Source organism: Gordionus sp. m RMFG-2023, chromosome 3 (assembly GCF_954871325.1).
Source record: "Gordionus sp. m RMFG-2023 chromosome 3, tfGorSpeb1-WG-v2, whole genome shotgun sequence".
In the NCBI taxonomy this organism is placed as follows: domain Eukaryota; kingdom Metazoa; phylum Nematomorpha; class Gordioida; order Chordodea; family Parachordodidae; genus Gordionus; species Gordionus sp. m RMFG-2023.
The window spans coordinates 30,555,113-30,578,199 of record NC_088777.1 but is presented as its reverse complement, the minus strand read 5'-3'; the positions used below and the strand labels follow the sequence as shown (position 1 = coordinate 30,578,199).

The following is a 23,087-nucleotide window of genomic DNA, read 5'->3' as shown; positions in this document are numbered from 1 at the left end:
GCTTTGAAACTATATAAATATTGAAGTTTATCATAAGTACTCTAAAATTTAAGTGGCACGCTTTTACCTGGTAAGAAAATTCAACTTATTTAAGAATGAACATAAAGTAGTAATAATAATTTTAGGGATTTATTTATTATTTATGTCATAAAAAATTTTAAATATATAATATATATTTTGTAAACAATATTAAAAATAATATATTTCCATTGCGATTATAATAAGTTAACATATTAGTATAACGCTATATAAATATGATTAAAACATGGTATGGAAATTTATTAAAAATGGTTTAGTGCGTGTTAACTATATAAATAAAATGTCGATGACGAAACAATATAAGGTATATGTAAAAAAAAATTAAAAACTATAAATTTTGAAAATGACGTATACCACCTCTGTCAAACCCGACTATAAATACTCGGATTAATAGTAATGTTATCCTTTATTGACAATATAAAACAATATAGTTAGACAATGGCAGAAAAATTAGAGTGATTTGATTTTTTTGAATATAAAAATTTTGATATTTTCTCCAAATATTCTATAGGGGTAAAAAAACCTCCACAGTATAGTATTATATTTTCCTTAATTTTATCGTCTAATATACAATATTTTTTTTTTCTTTCCGTAACCTTTCTGCCATCATCTAATTGGATTAATTTCAAGTCCATATCTTGTTCTATAATTTTTATGGTGTCAATAAAGAGATAAATATTAGGATGCGAATAAGGAATGTATTCCCTTAATGAACGATGAAACCCTTCCACATGGTTATTCGTCCTCACGCCCCTAATATCAAATGTACAGATTTGATATTTAAATTTTGCATTAAAATTAATCCAAGTATTTTCAAAATAGTTTAAAAAATCATGTATTGAATTTATTCTAAAAACTTCAGCTTGTCGCCGAAGATCGTTAATTAAAAATTGCACATCCCTTTCTAACAAAAAAGGAATGGCCATTATAATTCGAAAAATTTTTTTTATTTCAATATTTTGTCTAAATAGTCGGGTTAGATGACTATCTTGAATGCGCCTAATAACGCACTGACAGAAGTGGAAATAACAGCCCTTAACTATAATAGTGCGAAAAACAACTTTAAGGGCTAAGTATACGCCAATTTCAAAATCAATAGTGGCAAAACGGGGGGAAAAAATAACCCTAAAGATAAACAATGATTTTTTAATAATAAAAACATATTTAAATAAGTATTTTTATATTTATCTGGCAATATAAAATTGTTTAAATAATTTAGGAGAGGCATTAAAAGTACCGTCTAAAAAAATTTTTTCAGCCAAACATAGGCGTGATAAAAGTTTATAAGTTGTAAAAATAAATATTTTATTATCTTCACTATTAAAAAATAAAAACTGTCTCCGATCAATTGTTAATTTGTGTTCATCATGTAAAATAATACTGGAATTATTTATAGGGAATGAAGGTCTAGTTGACTGAACAACTCGACCCATTATAGATTTCACCGCCAAAAATGTTGGCAAAGTCTTTGGATGATTTATACAATATAAATCTAATTTTCTTGTCCTCATGACTTTTTGATAAATTTTTAGAATACTCAAATGAGTATCTATATTTATTTGGTCTTTTAGAAGATTTATTGTTACAAGAAAGTGGTAATACTCCTCGTCATCGAGGTGGTTATGTGTTTGGGTCACAGTAAAATGTGACCCAAATTTACCCCTACCCTTACAAGTATTCTTTCGGCATTTGTAATATAGGTCGCCAAAATCATGGCTGTATAAATATTTGTTATAATATATCATTTTTTTGCTGTTTTTTGATGTTATTAAACTATATTGATTGTTTTGAATGATAGCTATGTTTAAAAATGATATAAATATCTATAAGATACTATTTACTTGGACTATTGATAATTCTGTTATGGGCATCTATTTCTTCCATTACCTCTGGGTTCATAACTTTGTTAAAAAATTGATAGCACAAATATATAATTGAAATTTACTTGGACTATTTGTGATGTCCAAAACTTGTAGATTAAGAGCTTTAAAAAATTATTGTAAATATATATATGATATTTTACTTTGGCATTCTGCAGTGCATACATTTGATGCTATAATATAAATACACATGATTCAGTAATTAAGTTTTTAATTTTTTATACTTGGTGAAAATAATGATATATTTGTCTGTGTAGAGGCGTCCATTAATAGAGCATTGTCAGCTAAAATATATTTATATGAAATATTTAGCTATAAAAATCACTTTGTGTTGATATCGATATATATCTTTTCTTAGGGCTATCAGAGTCTTAAAGAAATAAAAATTTGAGCATATAAGATAATATAAATCACAATTATTTACCTTGAACAGGGAGTTTCATAGATGGACCTTGAAAGTCAGAGGTTAGACTTAGAGAATCATCTAAATTGGAATATTAATTGGATAATATATGGTAAAATATTTATACCTATAATTTGAGTATTTAAAATAATTTATAAATCACAATTATTTACCTTGAACAGGGAGTTTCATAGATGGACCTTGAAAGTCAGAGGTTAGACTTAGAGAATCATCTAAATTGGAATATTAATTGGATAATATATGGTAAAATATTTATACCTATAATCTGAGTATTTAAAATAATATATGGTAAAATATTTATACCTATAATTTGAGTATTTAAAATAATTTATAAATCACAATTATTTACCTTGAACAGGGAGTTTCATAGATGGACCTTGAAAGTCAGAGGTTAGACTTAGAGAATCATCTAAATTGGAATATTAATTGGATAATATATGGTAAAATATTTATACCTATAATCTGAGTATTTAAAATAATATATGGTAAAATATTTATACCTATAATTTGAGTATTTAAAATAATTTATAAATCACAATTATTTACCTTGAACAGGGAGTTTCATAGATGGACCTTGAAAGTCAGAGGTTAGACTTAGAGAATCATCTAAATTGGAATATTAATTGGATAATATATGGTAAAATATTTATAACTATTTACTTTGAATTGGCTTGCATGTTTCTAAATGTTTTACAGTGATACTAAATTCAGTATAGCTCTTCCTCCACATCTTCTTCTGCATGTGTAATATATAGCGTTCTTTCCATATTTATGCAAGATATAATCATATCCTGCATAAATTATGCAATATTTATTTTTACTAGTTTTCTAAAAAAATTAATTATTATATGCAAATTAAATAATATATACTTTAATTTCCAATTTTCTTATTGATAATTGTTGCGATTTAGCATTAATCTCTTGGATTTTCATAATTATTTTGGGAACAAACTACTTTGGGAACGATGGCTTTTTTTTGGGAACGAACTATTGCAATTACGACAAAAAACCTATTTCCTAAATTTTCATACGAATTAGAGGGACGATACCTAAATTTTAGTAAATACCTTAATCAAATATTTAATATAATTATATAATTAATATTAAAATCATTTAATATAAATTTTAATAAATATAAAATTGTAATATTTAACATAATATATTATTAATATAATATTTAAAGTAATTAAATTAATTTGATATAAAGAAAAATATATAAATTGTAATAAGTATATAATTGTAATATTTAACATAAATAAATATAATAATATATTGAAATTAATTTAATATAAATTTTAGTAATATATATTTATAAATTTTAGTAATATATAATTATAAATTTTAGTAATATATAATTATAATATTTAATATGATTTAATTATAATATAATAATTAATATATAATTAAAATAGTATAATTTATATTATATATTTATAATATTATTTACATATTTTATATATTTATAATATTATTTATCTATTTAATATAATTTATTTATAATTCAATATTATATATAATACAATATGGTTAATATTACTAGGAACTCCATTTATAAAATTTTTATCGTAGAGATTTATACTTATTATTCCTATAAATATCGGATTTACTCATATTTTAATTTCTTTATAGATTTCTATATATAAATTTATATTTATTGAGACTATATATTGATGAAGTTATATAAAATAAAGATTGCAATTTGCATATCAATTATAAAATTATATTTATTAAGACTGTATATTGATGGTGGTGTATAAATATTTGTATATATTGCAATTGAATATTAATTGTTTATAAAATGATTACAATTTGTATATCAATAGGTGGTATATAAAATAATGATTGCAATTTGTATTTCAATAGTAATATATAAAATTATGGTAATTACTTTTTGCATATCAATATTATATAAAATGGTGTAAATTTGGTATAAAAAATTTTAACAGCATGATCATAATATTAATAAAGAGTGATGTGAATTTTCAGGTAAAAACCTAATAATTAATAAATATCTATGTAAGCATCAATGACATATGTCATTGGTATACATATAATAGTTTTCTCTATTTTGAGAATATAAATAATTATTAGAAAATAGTAGATTTTTATTAAATTTAGATTTTATAAATTTATATTGGGCATTTTGCTTTAAAAAAATTAATTGATTTATTGAATAATCATAATTTCCAGATAAAACTAGTAGCATATTTTAAATTTTCTTTGGTTGGTTGGAGTTCCTGAATAGATTATATCAAGTGATGCTAAGATTAAAATTTTCAGGTTAACAAGATAGCATATTTTAAATTTACTTTGGTTGGTTGGAGTTCCTGAATAAATTATATCAAGTGATGCTAAGATTAAAATTTCCAGGTTTACAAGATAGCATATTTTAAATTTACTTTGGTTGGTTGGAGTTCCTAAATGGATTATATCAAGTGATGCTAAGATTAAAATTTCCAGGTTAACAAGATAGCATATTTTAAATTTACCTTGATTAGTTGGAGTTCCTGAATGGATTATCAATTGTACTAAGAAGAAAATTTCCAGGTTAACAAGATAGCATATTAGTAATATATTCTAAGAAGAAATTTCCAAATTAAGAAGATAGCATAATAATAATATATTTTGAAATTTACCTGGGTTGGTTATGGTCTCAAATGATGCTGGAGAAAATATTATTGAGCAATCAGCTTGTTAAATTAAGCATACAAATTTTAAGCTTAAGCAAAATTTAGCAAAAAGTCACGCGACAAAACATCAAAACACAAAAAAAAGTATATCATGCGGCACGATACGGTTTAATATAATATAAATTTTTTATATATCATCTAATCTAATATATATTTTCGTCCAATTTATGGTTTTTAAATACATTATAATATATTATTGATCTTTCAAATTAATATATTTCTAAATATATTTGATATTGATAAAAAACTATTATTTAATTTCAGATATCATAAATGTCAAGCTTGATCAATGAGGAAGCGCCTGCTCTCTTGAAGCAATTATCAATTCTGGCTGGTAATAAAGATCTAAATAAAAATGCACTGCCTGAATATTTTTCCAATTATGCACAAATGGCAAATCGCAGAGTTTATTCAGAAGAAGTTAGTAAAGACTGTATCAGTTATGACAAATTAAAAGTTTTTACAAACCAGCGTCAATCATCTTCATTCATGATTACTCAAACTAATAAAGTCTCTTTAAAAACAAAGCTTATTCAAATATCAGATATTGAATGTTATCTTCTTGATTTTTACCTTCAAAGGTTATTATTAATTCTATTAAACATTAATAAATTATTTAATATTATGAATTAAATATTAATTAGGAATGGCACCAAAAATTAATATTAAAATGCACAATATAATTTTAGTCAATTTTATTTTTTCTGAGATTTTTGAGCTAAAATAAAGAGATCTTTATTTTGTGGTATAAAACAAGTCTAAAAGTAGGACTAAATTTATATTTACCTTATTAACGGAAAATATTTTTTTATATTATTTCCCTTATTTAGAGTCTGTTATAATTTTTATTTTAAATAATTGAAATTGATATTCCATGTTGGGATGTGAGCTGTTGACTCTGCATTGGATTAGTGTTTTTAAAAAGCCCAATTTGGCACAATTTCTAAAAATGGCTCAATTAAGATTTTAGTAAAATAAAATTATATAAGCCTCAGGATTTGACAGATAGATCATCTATGAGAAAAATCACCAAATCTTAATCAGACCATTTTTAAAAATCAACCTGAATTGGGCTTTTTAACAATACTACATTGGAGAATTTGCTAGCCACAATAAGAGATTTGGTTTAGCTGTGTTGTCAAGTTTGCTGGAAATTTTTCCTACAAGGCAATATACATTAGAATGGAGCAGGTTTAAACCTATACCTAAATATTTTACAAAAATTCATGCCAGATATGAGCTTATTAATTCTAAAATAAAATGTTACTCTTTTTTTAAAAAAATAATTAAAACTTCTTTGTGGGATTAGGACAGAACAATTGGGATTTTTATTTTATTAAACTATAAAAAGGTGCTATTATATTTAATAAAAAATTTTAGGCCACATTTGATAGGGTTGGACAAAATAGTTTGTCAGGAATGTTTAAAAATATATATAGCTAAACCATGATCTACTTTAATATTTTGTTAAATAAGGTACTTGATTTGACACTGACATATTTCTTAGCATATACCTAGCTTCTAAACATTAAACATGTTTTAAACTTAACAACCAGTGAGAACAATAACAAAGGAACATGAAAATTTCTGAATCTAAGATATAAGTATCTTAGACAAAGACAATGGACAAAAAGACACTAGAAAAAAAATATACCCCAATTATAATAGAATTTTTAAATGCTTAGAATTTAAAAAAACTATTTGAAAATATTTTACACTTAGGTTTCAGGGTAAAAAAATCAAATATTTGAAGTTATAAATTTATACAAATCTTAATTTTCATATTATAATGTAATATACCAAACGATGACTAAATTTTATTAAGCCATTTTTTTAATTTATAATATTAATCTTACCCCTATATCAATGCTGAATTTATTAAACAATGACTAAATTAATTCTACCCTATATCCACACTGGATTGTTGCAATATCTTTTCTTAGCTAACTACTGGTTCTAATTTTCTTCAGAAAAAGAGATCCCCAAAAATCAATCCTGCAGGTAATTAAAAGCATAACGGGATAACTTAGATGTATTAACTTAACATTACCCATTAAACCACTAGAAGGCTTTACAATATTCATAAAAATTTGAGTATTTATTTAAAAAATTAACTAACTGCTCTTAATGAATCAGAAGAAGGGGATCTGAAAAATTGGCCCAACGGGAATCAAATGCATAAACACAATATTTAGAAGCATTAACCCAACCTTAACCATTACACCACTTGGGCGCCTTAAAATATTTATTTAAATCGAGTATTTATTTTAAAAATTAAATCTAATTTTTTTTATAAACTTTTGCTTGAAATATATTTTAACCCTACTCCCATATCTGTGCTAGCCAGCTACTATTTCTCTAATCCTTAGTTAACTGCTTGTGCTGGCTATACCTACCAAAATACGAATCGGATATTTGCATTATATTTTTGAATTGAATAATTATTTTTCTTATTTATATGAATAATAAAAACATTATTCGATTTGATTCTTCGAATATTCGATTCGACAATTAAATTCTTTAAAATCATTTTCAAAAATGAAAAAATGGTTTATTAAAATTTAAAAACTAATATATAGATGTAAAAAGTAAAAAAATAAAAAGTTCCTGAAGGAACATTAAATACTTTAGAATAATTTTAAATATTTATGAATAAATGAAAATGGTTCCACGTCAATTCGGCGCAGCGTCAACTCAACGCGGCGACAATTCGACGCGAAGTCAATTCGACGTGGTCTTATTAATTATTTCTTCATTTTTTTATTTACAAAAATCTCAATATTATTTGCTAAATGTGTAACATTAATAAAAATTTAATAATATCAAAAAATTAATAAACCAACATTTGTACCGATTTCTTTGGTGGACCAATTTGCCATGTTATAAGATATGTGGATCTATAAAAAAAATTTAATTATTTAAACAAGAGTTTCGAACCATTAAGTATAGCGGTTCGGTTCGTTTTTAGTTTACAATTTTATAAAGATTTTGTTTCATATCGGTTTTTTTGAAGAATATTATTTAGGTTCGGTTTGGAATTTATAACGTTCTTTTCGGTTCATGCCGGTTTTTATAAATTTAATTTTATTAAAAAAATTATTCATAAACATATATATATATATATATACTATATTACTCTTAGAAAAAAATCTTTTTGATTTATATTTTTATAATTCCTTATTTAATTTAACCATCTCTTTTAAATGTGTATATAAAAACAATAATCGGTATTTATTGATATGAAGATAATAGCTAAGTATAAAATATTTTAATTTGATAAGAAATCACGAATTTAAATTGCCCCCAAAGAAAATAAAATTTCAAATTTAGGTTAATAATTTTAAATTAATTATTTTAAAAAACCGTTGTGAACCGGTTTAAATTGGTTCAAGAATATTTATAACAGTTCGGTTCACTCTTTTTATATTTTTATAAAGGTTCGGTGATTCAGAAAATTATAATGGTTCGTTCCTGTTTCGCGGTTTGGTTCATAACCCTGATTTAAAAATGATATTTATATTTTATGATTAATATAATTATTTTAAGGATTTTTAACAAATCTATAAAATGAGTCAGTCTTAAAGGAAAATTTATTTTTAAGTCAAAAATTATTTTCTAAATTAATACAATCGCTGGATATGATTGGAAAATGCACGAGACTTCCCTTTTGTTAATTCCTTACTTCTAAAAAATAATTTGAATTTTTTTGAATCAACATATATTATAACATAGTAAATTGGTCCACCAAAGAAATCAGAGTATAAATATTCGTTTATTAAATTAATTTTTTTTTTGATATCCAACCCTCAACATGACCTTAATTTAATGATCCCTTTATTTTATCCTAATAAATTGCAACCATATTAGATACGCGCCGAATTTTCCGCTCCGAGATGACTTGATGCCAATAAAAATATTTAAAATAATTTCCAATATTTTCGAATATTTACAAATAATTTAATTATACAAATAATTTAGAATAATTCGATCGAATAATAGATAAGAAATTATTCAGCTAATATATTTTCCTTATTCATTCATATTCGTTCGAATGAAATTTTTTATGCATGTTTAAAATACGAATTGAATAACGAATAATTTGTTTTAGGCATAGTGCTGGCTAGCTTTAGAAAAGAGAGTTCCAAAAAATATCGAATTGCCAACCTTTCATTTCACTTCATTTCTCCTAACCCATCGACTCACCAGTTGTCATTGTTGTAATATGTAAATTTACTTTGAAATAAAATCGAGAAAAAAGAAGTAATATTCAAATCGACTGTTAAACAGAAAAACGAAACGAATTATTATATTATTTAAGTAAAGACGATGTAAATGAATAAGATAGAAAAGTTTATATAATCGAGGATATTTTACTTGAAAAATTTTATTTTGCGAACTTAATTTTTAATCTTTTATTATTAATTTTTCTTATATTATTATATTTTTTTTATTTTAGTTATGATTATGTAATTAGTAGTTAATTTATTTATACTAATTATTTGTATTCTCTTTAATTCACAATTACAACATTTGTTATCGAAACATTATTTTCTATGGGCATATTCAGTCTAATTAACATTTCATAATTTGACAGTCATTAAAAAAACAATTGATATTTATCAATTATAACAAATTTTCTTTTGTAATCTCAAATTGTAAATAAAAACATCACCCCATTACTCACATATATGCATGTATAAAAAATTGTGTAAAAATAGTGCACAGCGGCTACGCGGCTGCGAATTTCCATGGGGGCTGTATATTTTGTAAAGAAAATTTGATGTTTATAATATTAATGTGTCAATATTATCTATTTTGTATAATATTTCAGGGGGCAAGAACCCCGCTGCCCTGACGAAAGCGGCGCCTATAACATTATTATTAACCAATTTTATTAGTAAAGATTGACATCTGTGTTGAAGAAAATTTTTTTACGAAAACCTTCCCCCTTTTCTAAGTATTTAAAAAGATTATTAAAATTTGCCTCATTTTGTCCAGGAGTATTTTTATCCCATGCCTTTTTGGCCTAGGGCTTTATTTCCATGACACTTCTGTCCGATTACCAAAATTTCTATACTCTAACAACTAGCCATCTGTATTATTCTAAACTAGATCTGCCCAGGTGAAATAATGAAATAATTAATTGAATGGGTGTTAGCACAGGAACATTTAATTTAGGATAAAAATAGTAAATAATTATTTATATAATCTCATCAAGAGTATTTTCAACATTTAGAGTGGTTCATTTCAAAATAGTTTTCTTATTTTATTAATAAATTCAAAAACATTTGTGATTTTTAATTTTTTTATTATTGGACTTTTATTTTATTATTATTGGACTTTTATTTTTTTATTTTACAAACTGATTTTATTTTTTTATTGGAAACAATATAATAGAAAAATTTAAATGAAAAATATTTAGATTCATATTAGATTAAGTTATATATTTTATTTTAAATTCGAAATATTAAATAATTTCTCACTATTGATTAGAATGAATTATTTTTATACATTATGATAAAAATTTGAAATATAAAAGGAATGAAATCGAAATAAAAAATTTTTATATAATAAATAATTAACGCTATAAACGTTACTTCAGAAAAGAAATGCGTTACTCGTTGCGTTTGAAAAAAAGAAACGTGTTCTCCTTAACTTGTTAAAAAAAATGAAAGCGTTACTGGCTATTCAAAAAAGTTTTCGCATTACTCATTACTTAAAAAATACTAAAGATTATATATAAATTTTCTTTTTATTTATTTTTTGCCCCATAGATAATAAAAATTAAACTTATACAATAATAATATATTATAAGATAAGTTTTTTTTGTAAATTTTTGCTATACATGTTGATTTTCAAAATTTTGTTCAGTTAGCACAGTTTTCGCTTTCCTAAACACATGTTCAACTTGCGCAGAATATAGGAGGGTTGTTTTATATTTAATAAATGAAAATGTTAATTGGGGGAATTTATAAAAAATATTTAAAAAATGATCTTTAGTTTCAAAAAAACTTTTTCGATTATTTTCACAAGAATCTTAATTTAGATCTTCATCAAGTTTTTTATTATCTTTATCTATTTTAATCTGAATCATATTTTTACCTTAATATGTTTTTTTGAGCTGATGGACATTGAAGTTGAACTATTTGAATTAGGGCTAAACTAACAAAATATAGACTTATTACCCTTAATTTTCTTTATTTGTTTAAAAAATGTTTCATACTGGAGACAGGGCAAAGGGAAATCATCTTCACTTGATGAATAAGTAGTATTGAAATATATTCTTTATAAAATAAATCTTAATATTGGAGAATATAAATTAACATGCCTTGATTGATTCAATATTAATTACATTAACAATTTTGACTATCTTATCCCTTTTACCAACGCATCAGCGTCCACGGACTGGTTAAAGTGAGCATTTTGCCTACGAGGCCGCGAGAAAATGTCGATTTTTGAGGCCGATTAGAAAAATTATGAAAATAGGATCAGAAATAAATACATCTTTTTTTTTTAAGTTATGACATTTTTCTCTTATTTAATTCATATATTGAAATTTATTTTTAATTATAATTCTCTTTTTAGCATTTTATCATTTCAATCATTTCTTGAGGATTATCATTTAGATATTGCTATTTTTATGGTTTTTTTTTCAAAAAAGGGAGCATTTCCGTTTAAATTAAAAACAAGTTTTGATATTTACATTTTTATAAATATTTTGTAATTTATTATGGGTAATTCCATGTCAAATCAATCACTTTACAACCCGGACATCTCAGATTTTGTTAAAATTTGGTATTTAAGTTAATAAAATATTGTAATTGACGAATCTAAAATAAGACTCTTAACTCTATTAGATCTGGAGATATAGGGCTTCAAAGTGGCTCGGCTTGGTCATTTTTCTAAAAAAATGATTTTTTAAAATTCGGATAACTTTTATATTATATCACTATGCATATCTATTATGCCTCATTTTTAGCCCTAAGTAAACTCTTGAACGTATGTTAAATAAAATTAATTTTTAGTTTATATATTTTTTTTAAATAGCGGTTAAAAATTTGTAATTAATTTTTTCAAATGTTAGATTAATTTTTTTTCTTCCAAATTTCAGATATTTTGTAAAGAGTACCAAGAACTGTTCATAAAAAGATTTTAGGGGAGGGGGGGGGGCAAAAAAATTAATTAGGAAAAATCTCATTTTTGAAAAATCCGCTAAATGGCGTAAGTAGTTTAAAATATCAATTTTAACAATATAAGTCAATCTAAGAATTTTTTTTTATTCCATAATAAAATATTTATAGAATAATTAATAGTAAGCTTAAAATAATTTTTATTAAATTTCTTTCAATTTAATTTGTATATTGCCATTTTAGATTCATCATTAGTTAAAGTATAAGTTCTTCCTGTGGCTCTCAAGGGGTTGACAACATTTTCGGGATAATTAGAATATCTGGTATTGATTGATAATAAAAGGACTAAGGAGGTCCTTTTGGATGAGGAAAAAATTAACTTTATTTTAGCATCTCTAATAATATCTTGAATGTATACTACCCACCATTAATTATCATATAAACATGTAAACATACCCTTTAATATCTTTAGTTGATATTTCGCTTATTATATTTTGGATTTTTTCTAATTTGGTTTCAATAGCATTGGTATATTTTTTTGTATTTATTTTGATAAATTAACAGGATATACTGCATGAATTTTTTGAGTCCCAGGAATTGAAAAAGCTCTTGAAAATCGTTCCTCTAAAAATTCTTGCTCATCTTGGTATTCTTTATGGGATGTATAGGAAAAATAAATATTTTTTATATTTTCCTCAGCGAATTTAAAGTATTCATAGGGAGATTTTATTTGATTATCATAAGGACGTTGTAAACTGGCCCGCGCAGTCAAGCATTTAACGGTTCTCCATATTCCATCGCAAACATTTTGCCCATTGGCAGTAGGAAATGGCACTCTGCTGGGATGGCGAAGCCTACTTGATGATAACACAAATTTATAAAATTTTTCCTATTTTTATATTGCGCCGCGGACCCATCGGAATAATAATAGATGTATTTTGGCTTAGATAAAAAGTAATTTTTTAGAAAATTTATCCATTTTTTTGGAATAAATGAAATAAACAAGTGTTATGTTCCAGCGACTCGGATATGGCCACTTAACTTATATGATTTAATACATTATTTACTTTATAATATATACCAAATGGATGTAGAGTAACCTGGGAAATGGCCCAGTGATAACTTTGAACTTCATATTGAAGTATAAAAGAGTAATTTTCAGAAAAATCACAGATAATCAAATAATGATCTTTCTCTGTTTTTAAGATTCTGATGAAATCTATTTTGCTGTTCAGTAATAAAAGCATGGCGAATAAATATAAATATTTTTTCAAATAACTAATTAAGAAATTCGTCAGCTGTTTGCGTTAGAGTCTCTAAACTGGTTCTATCTATAGATATCCATTGCTTGAACGTTATCCTGTATATGTCATGTGCAATTAATAAATGTTCTAATATAGCCCTTAATGCTTGGTCCCCAGGACATTCATGACATTCGCCAAAATAACAGGTTGGCAGGGAGGATTGCAAATCATTTTTGGAATTATGTCTTTGTAAGTCTTTATCTCAAAATTTTTTGTTAAAGTTGCTAAATTGCTTAACATTCTGATTGATTAGGCAGACACAAACCGAGTTAGTGCCACTTGAATCTGGTAGGGCGCAATGAGGCGAATTTTGAAAATCTGATTTTAAGAGAAGGGTAGATAGCTTCAAAATGTATAAAGATTTCTTTTAAATTATTAAGAATTAACCGTTTTTGAACATTAATCCTTTCATCATTTTCAATTATAGAAAGGCAGTATTTTTTCCGGGCAGTAATCTACTATATTCATCGTTTAAATAGAAACTTTTTACAACGTCAACTGTGCTTTGATCTATGGTTTTACCTGTCTTGCGATTAGGAGTTGAAAGTCCCCTTTTGACCAAGAATGAATTTTGAATTACGGATCATATAAAACGAAGCGTTAAATTGTTTTTTAATTTTAATGCTCCAATTTGGAGGTAATGTCGTTAATAATTGATATTTTTGTGTTTTATCCAATATTGGATAATTATTTTTTATATGAATTATCAAATCATCGCTACCATTTGTATTCATCTTTGGTTGAAGAATTTTGCCAATTGCTGTTGAAATTCTGCTGAGCTTTTTCTTGGGATATTCCTTTTCTCTTATTCTCTTTTTTTTTTATTGGGGAATGCCCCATTTGATTAAAGTAGAATTTAAGGATTCTAAAAGCGCATTGTCGTTATTAATTGGATAATCATTTTCTCGGTGGAGTTTAAGAAATTATTTGAAGTTGTAGGGATGTTGCTATCCTCTAAAAATTGGATTATTATTTTTCTTTTTTATATAAAAATTTGCGACACTAAGGACAAATTTATTCTCCTTTGTTAATTTTATGATACATTGTCATTCAAAGCGTCACTTTTCTTAAACCTTTTATGGAATAGTAATTTGGAAGATTTAATGGATTTGTACTAAACATATTAATAAATTAATTAATTTTAAAAATTATAAATTTTAGGATAAAGTAACAGATAAAAAAATCGATAAATTATTGGAAAAAAAATATTTGAAAAATCGATAATTTAATTAATGCTTACTTAATAAATTTTATTATCTATAAAAATTCAAGGAAATTTAATTAAAATTATTTTAAATATTTTATAATATATTATACTCTTACTATTAATTATTCGATAAATATTTTATTATGGAATAAAAAAAATTTCTTAGATTGACTTATATTGTTAAAATTGATATTTTAAACTACTTACGCCATTTAGCGGATTTTTCGAAAATGAGATTTTTCCTTGGCCCCACTGAAATTTTTTTATGAACAGTTCTTGGTACTCTTTACAAAATATCTGAAATTTGGAAGAAAAAAAAATTAGTCTAACATTTAAAATAATTAATTACAAATTTTTAACCGCTATTTAAGGAAAAATATATAAACTAAAAATTAATTTTATTTAACATACGTTTAAGAGTTTACTTAGGGCTATAAAATGAGCCATAATAAATATGCATAGTGCATATAATATAAAAGTTATCCCAATTTTAAAAAATCATTTTTTTAGAAAAATGACCAAGCCGAGCCACTTTGAAGCCCTATATCTCCGGTTTTAATAGAGTTAAGAGTCTAATATTTTGGATTCGTCAATTACAATACTTTATTAACTTTAATACCAAATTTTAACAAAATCTGAGATGTTCGGGTTGTAAAGAGATTGATTTGACATGGAATGACCCTTATAGAAATACAATTCAATTAGCTTTAAAATATTGAATAAAGAATGACAGATTCACCATAATATCCATGTGCAAAACAAATATTTTAGATAAGGTTTTAGGTAAAAAATGTATCCAACCAAATGATGAGATCATAATGAATTACTTGTTAAAAAAATTCAAATCATGGGAATTTCATTGAGATGATACGAATTTCATTGAGATGATACGAATTATTTCGAAGAATAATAAAATACTCAGACACCATTTAGAGAAGGCAAATTTTAGGAGCAAACTTAGATAAGGAAGACTGAAATATCGATATATCAAAATCCGAGGGAAGGGTTTCTCTAATAATTTTATATGAGACAACCGTTAATAAAGTTATTAATGCTGTTCTAGGTAAAATTAGGAATTTAAAATTTAAAATAAAAAGATGGGTGGCAAACGAAGAAACATTTAAGACATTTATAGGAATTTTATCTAAAAAGTAAGATAATAAAAATCGTAGCTGATGACCCTAATATCAGTAGAAGTAACATATAGGGATATTATTTTTATGCTAAAAAAATTTAAATATAAAATTATGAAATCATATCAGCATTCAGGAATAGCTGATTTAGTGTGAAATTCAAACTAAACACCATGTATCCTTACAATGTATAATAGATATATGTCATTCTTTTAACGCACTCCCCCCTCCCTATGTTTTAGGAGAACATTAGAGCAATCCTCATATTGACTATTCTGATCCTTACTAGTAAATATTTTGATATTGGTGATAATATATATTGAAACATCTATTTCACGTTAGAATATTAAAATTAAATTTCTACACTCGCAAGTGCAACATACTTATTAGGCTAGATAAAATTATTGAGGCAAATAAGAACCCGAGAAATACTGGACTAAATGAAATAGGGAAACTATCCTGAAAACCTTTGATGAAGATCGGATTTATTTGATGAAATTACTTTTTTACATTTAGATTTGGTGGAATCCCTTTCTGTTCAAAAAGATGTAAATTTACCTATTATTTCGAAACGAAATAAAATAGAATAATTTTGCTAATGAAACAATCTGATATTTCTGATTATTTCACTTAAAAAAAAAATTCTGAAAGAACTTGATCATAGATTTCCCATTACAGAGCAAAACTTTGTTATGTTAATTAATGACAGAGTTTGGAATCCGGACTAAAAATGGTTCCAGTTCTGTTTTTATAAAAATGGTGGTTCCGGTTCTTAAATTTGACATAGTTCCAGGTTCTGATTGGTTCCAAACTTTTTAAAATAATAAGAAAATAATATTTACAGCAAATAAATTCTCTAAAAAGAATCACGTAAAGTTTTAAGCAATATACATATAAATTATTTGCACGATTGTTAGAAAGGTCCTGGAAATTTTAAAATAGGTTCTGGTTTCGACAGGGATCCAAACCGAAACGAATATCGGTTCGGTTCAGGTTCAGGTTCGGATAAAAATAATGGTTTAAGGTTCAGGTTCGGTTCGCAAAAAATAAAAATATAGGTTCGGTTCGAACCTCTAAAAACCGGTTTGAACACATTTGTATTCAAACCTACATTAGGATTATGTATCAGGAAAATTTTTTTTTTATTTTATAATTAAAATAAAAACCATCATTTTTATTAATTGCACATTATAAAATAATATTTAATTTATAAATATAACAAATAAATATATCAATGATTAATTTAAATATGAACAATTACTTAAATTTTTTTTATTAAGCTGCACAATTAATATATTTTCAAAATTCGTCTCACTCAAATTACATCTATAAGGAGATAATATAAATTTAATTGTTGAAAAACATCCTTCCACACTAACTTGGGTAGCTGGCATTGCCAGTATGATATCAGATTTTATGTGTCATTTATAATACTATATGTAAATAATTTATATATTAGATTTAATTTTTTTCATTATAATTTATAAGCTTAAAATATTTAAAAAATATTGCAAAATGGCAATACACTAAAGTTTATAAAAATTATGACTGACGTTTATCAATCAAATGTGATTGATAATAATTTTTAAAACAATTTGAATATAATTAAAATATTTGCAATATACTACTAGTAATAACTTACACATTATTTTATAAGCATAAAATTATGAGACTCGAACCGGTTCAGAGGCATTTTAGCGGTTCGGTTCAGGTTCGGCTAGAAATTTTTTAGAGGTTTAGGTTCGATAAAAAATACAGGTTTTTAACGGTTCGGTTCAGGTTCGGTTTGGATCCCTGGGTTTCGATGCTAGTTCCTCTATAAATTTTACATGAGATGCTGTATATTTGTCCAGGTTTCGCCGGTTCTGGTTTCAGGTACAAACTGATTAATAACGATAACTTATTTTAAAAAAAATATCAACATTAGATATTAGGGACAATACTAGATTCAAAACTGAAAAGTTAAAAATTATTTCTGATTTTTGTTCTAATTTATAAACACTGCCTCAATGTAATTCATAATTCAACAAGCTTCTTGAAGTTGAACACGATATCATTGTATAAACCAAACCGAAAAGATACATTTCTAATTGTCTATAAGCCTTCGAGTTCAACTGATCTTCTAACTAAATTAGCTAAATTTTTTAATAAATGAAGATTGTAATGATGATTTAGAACATAAATGCCATTTTTTATTAGGCCAACTTAAAATTATGCAAGATGTGTCTTAACCTTTTAAAGAAAAGACGTTTAGAGCTTCATAAATTCGCAAATTTGGCATATATTTTTTCATACCCCTGCCCAATACACCTGTTGATTCATATGGAACTTATAAATTCCAAAAGAACCTCCATGTATCCATAAGTTGTTAAAATTTTTTGTTTTTCCTCATGGAGTTGGTGTAAATAAACTTGGTACTATCAACTTTAAACTACCCCTAAAATATTTGTAATGCAGTTTTTTCACGCAAAGATTTTCATCCGGTTTAAAACAAAGCTATTTAAAATATTATCCTTCCCTCGTGGAGTAAGAAAATTGGCCTATCGATTTCAAACTATTTCCTAAAAGGTTTTTAATACTGATCTACTACATAGAATTTTTTATTCAGCCAACCCAATTTTTTAAAATGTTTTAAAAGCACTAATACTAATACCATCTTGCCTTAAAAATTTTAAAGTAAATTAAAATATAAAAACCCTTTTTCATATTTATGATTTACAGGGTTCCCCATTCAAAAAAGGAAAAGTCCCAATCAAAAAAGGAAAAGTTTCAATCTTAAAAGGAAAAGGATCAATCATAAAAGGAATAGGTTCAATCAAAAAAGGAAAAGGTCCAAACAAAAAAGGAAAAATGTCAATCAAAAAAGAAAAGTCGTAATTTTTTTTAAAAAAAATTATAAATTTTTCAATTGTTCTTAAATTTTTATTTATTTTTGTCATTCCTTCTTATTTTATTTCTAACTTTTTGCGATTTCCTTACTTTATTTGTATCCTTTCTCAATTTATTTTTCTTACTATATCTTTTCTTAATTTTTTAATAATTCTTTTGTAAATTTAAAATTAATTGATAAATTTAGGTCCATTTTTTAAACAATTCTTTACTTTTTTTTCATCATACATATGTCGTAATTTTTAAAGGGATCATAACTATCCGGGATCTTTACGGGATTTAAAGGGATCCCTTTAAAATTTAAATTTTTTAAAGGATAAAGAACTCTACGGCATTATCACGTTTGAACCATGATATAGAAGAATCATATTTTAAAAGCGTTTTCCGCGCGTTTCGTTTCGTTTCGTTTTTTAATTTTATTGTTATTCATTAATTTTCAATGTTGTTTTTTTGGCCTTATGAAATAAGATATGTCTAATATAGGGTATCAATCTATAGCTAATCAAAAGATCTATTCAACTGGAGGCCAATCTCTCCCCCATAATGGGCAGGTCTAGGCCTTGGGGGGTCAGAAATATTTTTATCAACACAAAATATCGATATGGGTATCAAATAAAAGCTAATTATATATGGTTTGACTGAAACTCTTTATTCTTGGTCTGGGTGGATATGATTTGGTCGGGGGGGGGGGGGTGTAAGTGTAAAAATAACTAATGAGAACTTTTTTTAAGAAGAATAACAGAGCCCTGCAGAAATACCATTTGGCACGGCCCGTATTTTTTTAAAATTTTTTTTACTGCCAGGTTCGGGGTTTTTTTAAAAAAATTTCAGGCCCACCCCGGCTTTTTTTAAAAAAAAATTTCAAGCCCGGCCCGGATTCAAAAAAAATAAATTATATATTTTTTTGATTTTTATTGCTAAATAACGATTTTAAATTTAGGCTGTTTTAAAATATACAACCCGGCCCGGATATTTTTTTAAAAAAATTTTCACGCCCTGTCCCGATTTTTAATAAAATTTTGGGCCCGGCCCGGGTATATTAAAAAAATTAAAATGGGCCTGCAGGTCTCTGAAAAACATACCAAGAAGTACAACTTATGAAAGTAGATTGAAAGGTATGGATCTTTTGAATATTCATAGGCATTTGACGACAAGCAAGGATGAGATAATTGAAATATTAGCTCAATCCCAACTAAGATTGGATTTTACATGTATATATATAACTTACAAAATACAATTATTCCTTATAAACATTTTGTGTATTAATTTATTTTTCCAACATCAAAATATTTTATTTATAAAAATTTTAAAGGCTCAAAAAATTTAAATTTCTATTTTGGGTCATTTAAGCGATTCATATAGTGGTTATATTCACTTTATATTTATAATTCACACTTATTATATAGTTTTTCTATACCGCCAGTTATATCCATTTAATATTTTTTAATTCACATTTATTTTATAGTTTTTTATATGACGGTTTATACATATAATTTTTTTATAATTCACATTAATTCAAAATTGTCTATTAGAAAATAGTTATTAATTCTAATTAAATTTATGCTTGATATTTTTAAAAAACAATAATATTCCTTAAAAAATTTTATTATCCCCCCCCCCCCAGACCAAATTCCTGCGTACGCGCCTGTTGTTTGGATTGACATTATCATGGTTATTTATAATATAATACAAATAAAATTAACGAATATCTCTGGTTCATTCGCTATAGACTTTGATTGAGAAATCAATTTATACCCACTAAAAAATAATTTTTAAAATTTTTTGTTGGTATAAGTTATAATTATCCCCAATTTTAGAGCGTTACATCATTTTTTCACATAAGTATTAAAGGTGAAAGGTTAAACCGGTCTTCAAAGTCTAAAGCTCATTAAACTAATTAATAATTATTTAGAACTTGAAAAATATATTAATAAATGAACAAATATATAAAAAAAATTTAAAAAAGGAGAATGCTAAGTCAATAATTCACCAAGAAGTTTTAAACATTAAATAATTGGAACAAATTATTATGATAGCCTGTCTTTTTGAAAATTTCAAGTTATACATTTTTTTATTTCTTTAAGAGAGTGGGGGAGGTGGGGTATTAACACTCAATTTCTAATCAAATGCAGATTAAACATTAGAAATTATTTTTTAGGAAAATAGGTTATACTAATACAATATGTTTCCTTCATTCCGGCCGAACTATCAAATGTATGGAAAAGGTAGAATTGCCTTTGTGCATCCCAAACTCAGTTACCCAAAGTATTTACATCGAAAATACTGACTCATTAACGGATCAAACTTCTTTTGCGCATAAGTGGCACCTTAACTTGTTGCCTCCTATAAATGAATTTTCCCACTCAAACTTTCGTACAGAACATCTAAGAGGCTTAAACTGCTGCCTAATACCAGATGTTGTTGACAATAATCATGATCTCCTTCGTCATCATCGCATTGCTACGGAAGACTCTTCATATAAAAACATACCATCGGTCAACTCTGTTATAGATGAAGGGAGTTATAAATTTGGCAACAAGGAATTCAAAAGATCAGCTAGTTATGCCAACGATGAAGGAACGACGGATTATAATAGAATCGAGATCTTAGATAGTATTCGATATATTGATGAACCCGTTTCAAATCATTTTTCACCTGACACCAAACAACACATTTGCGACAAGCTGGGTATATGCGATTCTTAAATAAATATAATAATTTTGATCAGGTTTTGAACCGATAGGTAGAACGGTTTCACTCCTATCTGATTTTTAGTTTAAAATTTTAAAAGGTTTCTTTTCATTTAGTTATTTTTGAACAAATTTAATCTGTTTATACGGTTCTTTTCGCTTTGTTACTGTTTTTATAAAATTTTTGATTTTTTAGATTAATCATATATTTTATTAATTATTGGTTTATAATAATCTAAAAAATATTTTTAAAATTTAGAAATAAAAATCAAAATTATATTAAAAAATTAATTAAAAATTAAAACCTCAAACAAAGATTAAAGGTAATAGTTTCAATTTTTTATTTTATTATAAAACATGAATAAAAATTAACATAACTTAAAATATCATAACCTCATATAAATTTATACAACGGTTCGGGAATTTGTAACAGTTTATTTCGGGTAGCCGCTCGGTTCAACATATCATTCAAACATTTTCCATAATATAATTAAGTATTTTTCTAATATTTAAACATTATCATTACTTGATTATTTAATATATTTAATCCCATTGCAATTATTTTTTAATTATTCTACTCTAATTTTACCTTCCCTTTAATTTAGTTAGGTGACCTTTTTTTCTTTTTAAATTATTTATTTATAATTTAATATCCTTTACAAATCGATGAGATTTTTTTTAAAAAAGGCATGAAATAAATACCTAAAAAATATTAAAGGTCCCTTGGAACGCTATAAAAGTCACGATTTAGAATTTTTTAAAATTTAAATCCAATTTTTTGATATAAGGTTGTGGCCTAAATATAAAATATTTAATTAATTAATTTTAACGAAAGAAGAGAAATAAGCTATTTTTAAATGTAAAAATAAAATAAGATCTAAATCATTTTTTCGAATTTACGAAAATTAATTAATTTTTTAAAATTCTAGATATTAATAAAATTAATAAATTTTAGCTTTAAATGTTTTACGAAAAAATGTAAGTAAAATTAAATTATAGTTTTTTTTCCTTGTTACTGCCATATTTTCATGATTTTATTTTTTGAAAAAAAATTTTATTTTAAAAGACTTGCTTATTGAATACTTGTATAAATTTTTCAAAGATAAATATTTATATTTTACTAATTTACATTACAAAATTAGACCCGGCCCGAATCCGGCCTATTTTTTTTAAAAAAAATTGGAGTTTGGCTAGGTCGGGCCTAATATTTTAAAAAAAAATTCGGGCTGAATCGGGCCTTGGAAATATTTTTAAATATATAAAAAAAAATTTTATTTAAATTGCATCTATCTTCTATATATATAATCCTCAAAAAACGTCAATCAAATTTAGCCAATAGTATTCTTTTAAAAATTATTCGTCCAATGATAATCATCATAGCAATTTTAAGTCAATAGTAATTCTATCATGTGATTTACAGATTATATATCTTATTTAATGGCGATGATTTTACATACTCAACCCAAGATGCCTTATCAGAAGATGTTAAGATATTGGTAATTTATGTTACAGATGATTTTTTATTAGTGCTGTAAACATTTTTAAAAAAATCGAACGCGTTCAACGTTCATTGACAAAAATCGAACGCGTTCACGTTCAAATTCAAAAAAAGGAACGCGTTTAAGTTCATGAACGCGTTCATGCGTTCAAAATTTTATGATAAATTTTTTTTTAAATTTAATTTAATATAAATAAATGCCT

The 23,087-nt window shown here is 25.2% G+C and overlaps 2 protein-coding genes and 1 long non-coding RNA gene across 20 annotated transcripts in view; 1 reads left to right on the top strand and 2 right to left on the bottom strand.

The window, feature by feature from the left end:
* Nucleotides 1-236: 236 nt before the first annotated feature.
* LOC135925873 (uncharacterized) lies at nucleotides 237-3,384 on the bottom strand. 10 transcript variants are annotated; one of them, XM_065461416.1, is made up of 12 exons: nucleotides 3,214-3,382; nucleotides 3,004-3,171; nucleotides 2,890-2,949; nucleotides 2,693-2,752; nucleotides 2,496-2,555; nucleotides 2,344-2,403; nucleotides 2,245-2,289; nucleotides 2,144-2,203; nucleotides 2,063-2,092; nucleotides 1,985-2,023; nucleotides 1,881-1,940; nucleotides 237-1,837 (listed from the first exon to the last, which is right to left on the bottom strand). In XM_065461416.1, exons 2-12 carry the CDS (start codon nucleotides 3,083-3,085, stop codon nucleotides 1,224-1,226), a joined length of 1,170 nt encoding a protein of 389 aa, XP_065317488.1. In that variant the 5' UTR covers nucleotides 3,086-3,171; nucleotides 3,214-3,382; the 3' UTR covers nucleotides 237-1,223. The 10 variants fall into 10 exon arrangements, with proteins under 10 accessions (XP_065317488.1, XP_065317489.1, XP_065317493.1 ...); XM_065461417.1 differs by lacking the exon at nucleotides 2,245-2,289 and having other exon boundaries at nucleotides 3,214-3,384; XM_065461421.1 differs by lacking the exon at nucleotides 2,344-2,403 and having other exon boundaries at nucleotides 3,214-3,384.
* Nucleotides 3,385-4,087: 703 nt separating this feature from the next.
* LOC135927627 (uncharacterized) lies at nucleotides 4,088-5,111 on the bottom strand. Its single transcript, XR_010572127.1, has 5 exons — nucleotides 4,980-5,111; nucleotides 4,833-4,920; nucleotides 4,743-4,784; nucleotides 4,653-4,694; nucleotides 4,088-4,604 (listed from the first exon to the last, which is right to left on the bottom strand). It is a non-coding gene; the product is annotated as an uncharacterized LOC135927627 (long non-coding RNA).
* LOC135927626 (PP2C-like domain-containing protein CG9801) overlaps nucleotides 4,168-23,087 on the top strand; it is a 77,445-nt gene continuing 58,525 nt past the window's right edge. For 5 of the 9 annotated variants that reach the window (XR_010572126.1, XM_065463738.1, XM_065463735.1 and 2 more), the window contains exons 1-3: nucleotides 5,079-5,139; nucleotides 5,298-5,614; nucleotides 20,855-21,384. Coding sequence is in view for 7 of the 9 variants with exons in the window: in XM_065463738.1 (XP_065319810.1) it covers nucleotides 5,307-5,614; nucleotides 20,855-21,384 (838 nt within the window). In the remaining 2 variants the exon portion in view is untranslated. The other 4 variants (XM_065463737.1, XM_065463736.1, XM_065463739.1 and 1 more) reach the window with 4 other exon arrangements.

What these genes read in the sequence shown, in the direction of transcription:
- LOC135925873 (XM_065461416.1), bottom strand. Translation starts at nt 3,085, where the DNA reads ATGCAGAAGAAGATGTGGAGGAAGAGCTATACTGAATTTAGTATCACT. An exon ending in TATGAAACTCCCTGTTCAAG is followed by an intron (nt 2,290 to 2,343) that starts GTAAATAATTGT and finishes TATTTCTTTAAG; the next exon opens with ACTCTGATAGCCCTAAGAAA. An exon ending in TATATCATTATTTTCACCAA is followed by an intron (nt 2,093 to 2,143) that starts GTATAAAAAATT and finishes TTTATATTATAG; the next exon opens with CATCAAATGTATGCACTGCA.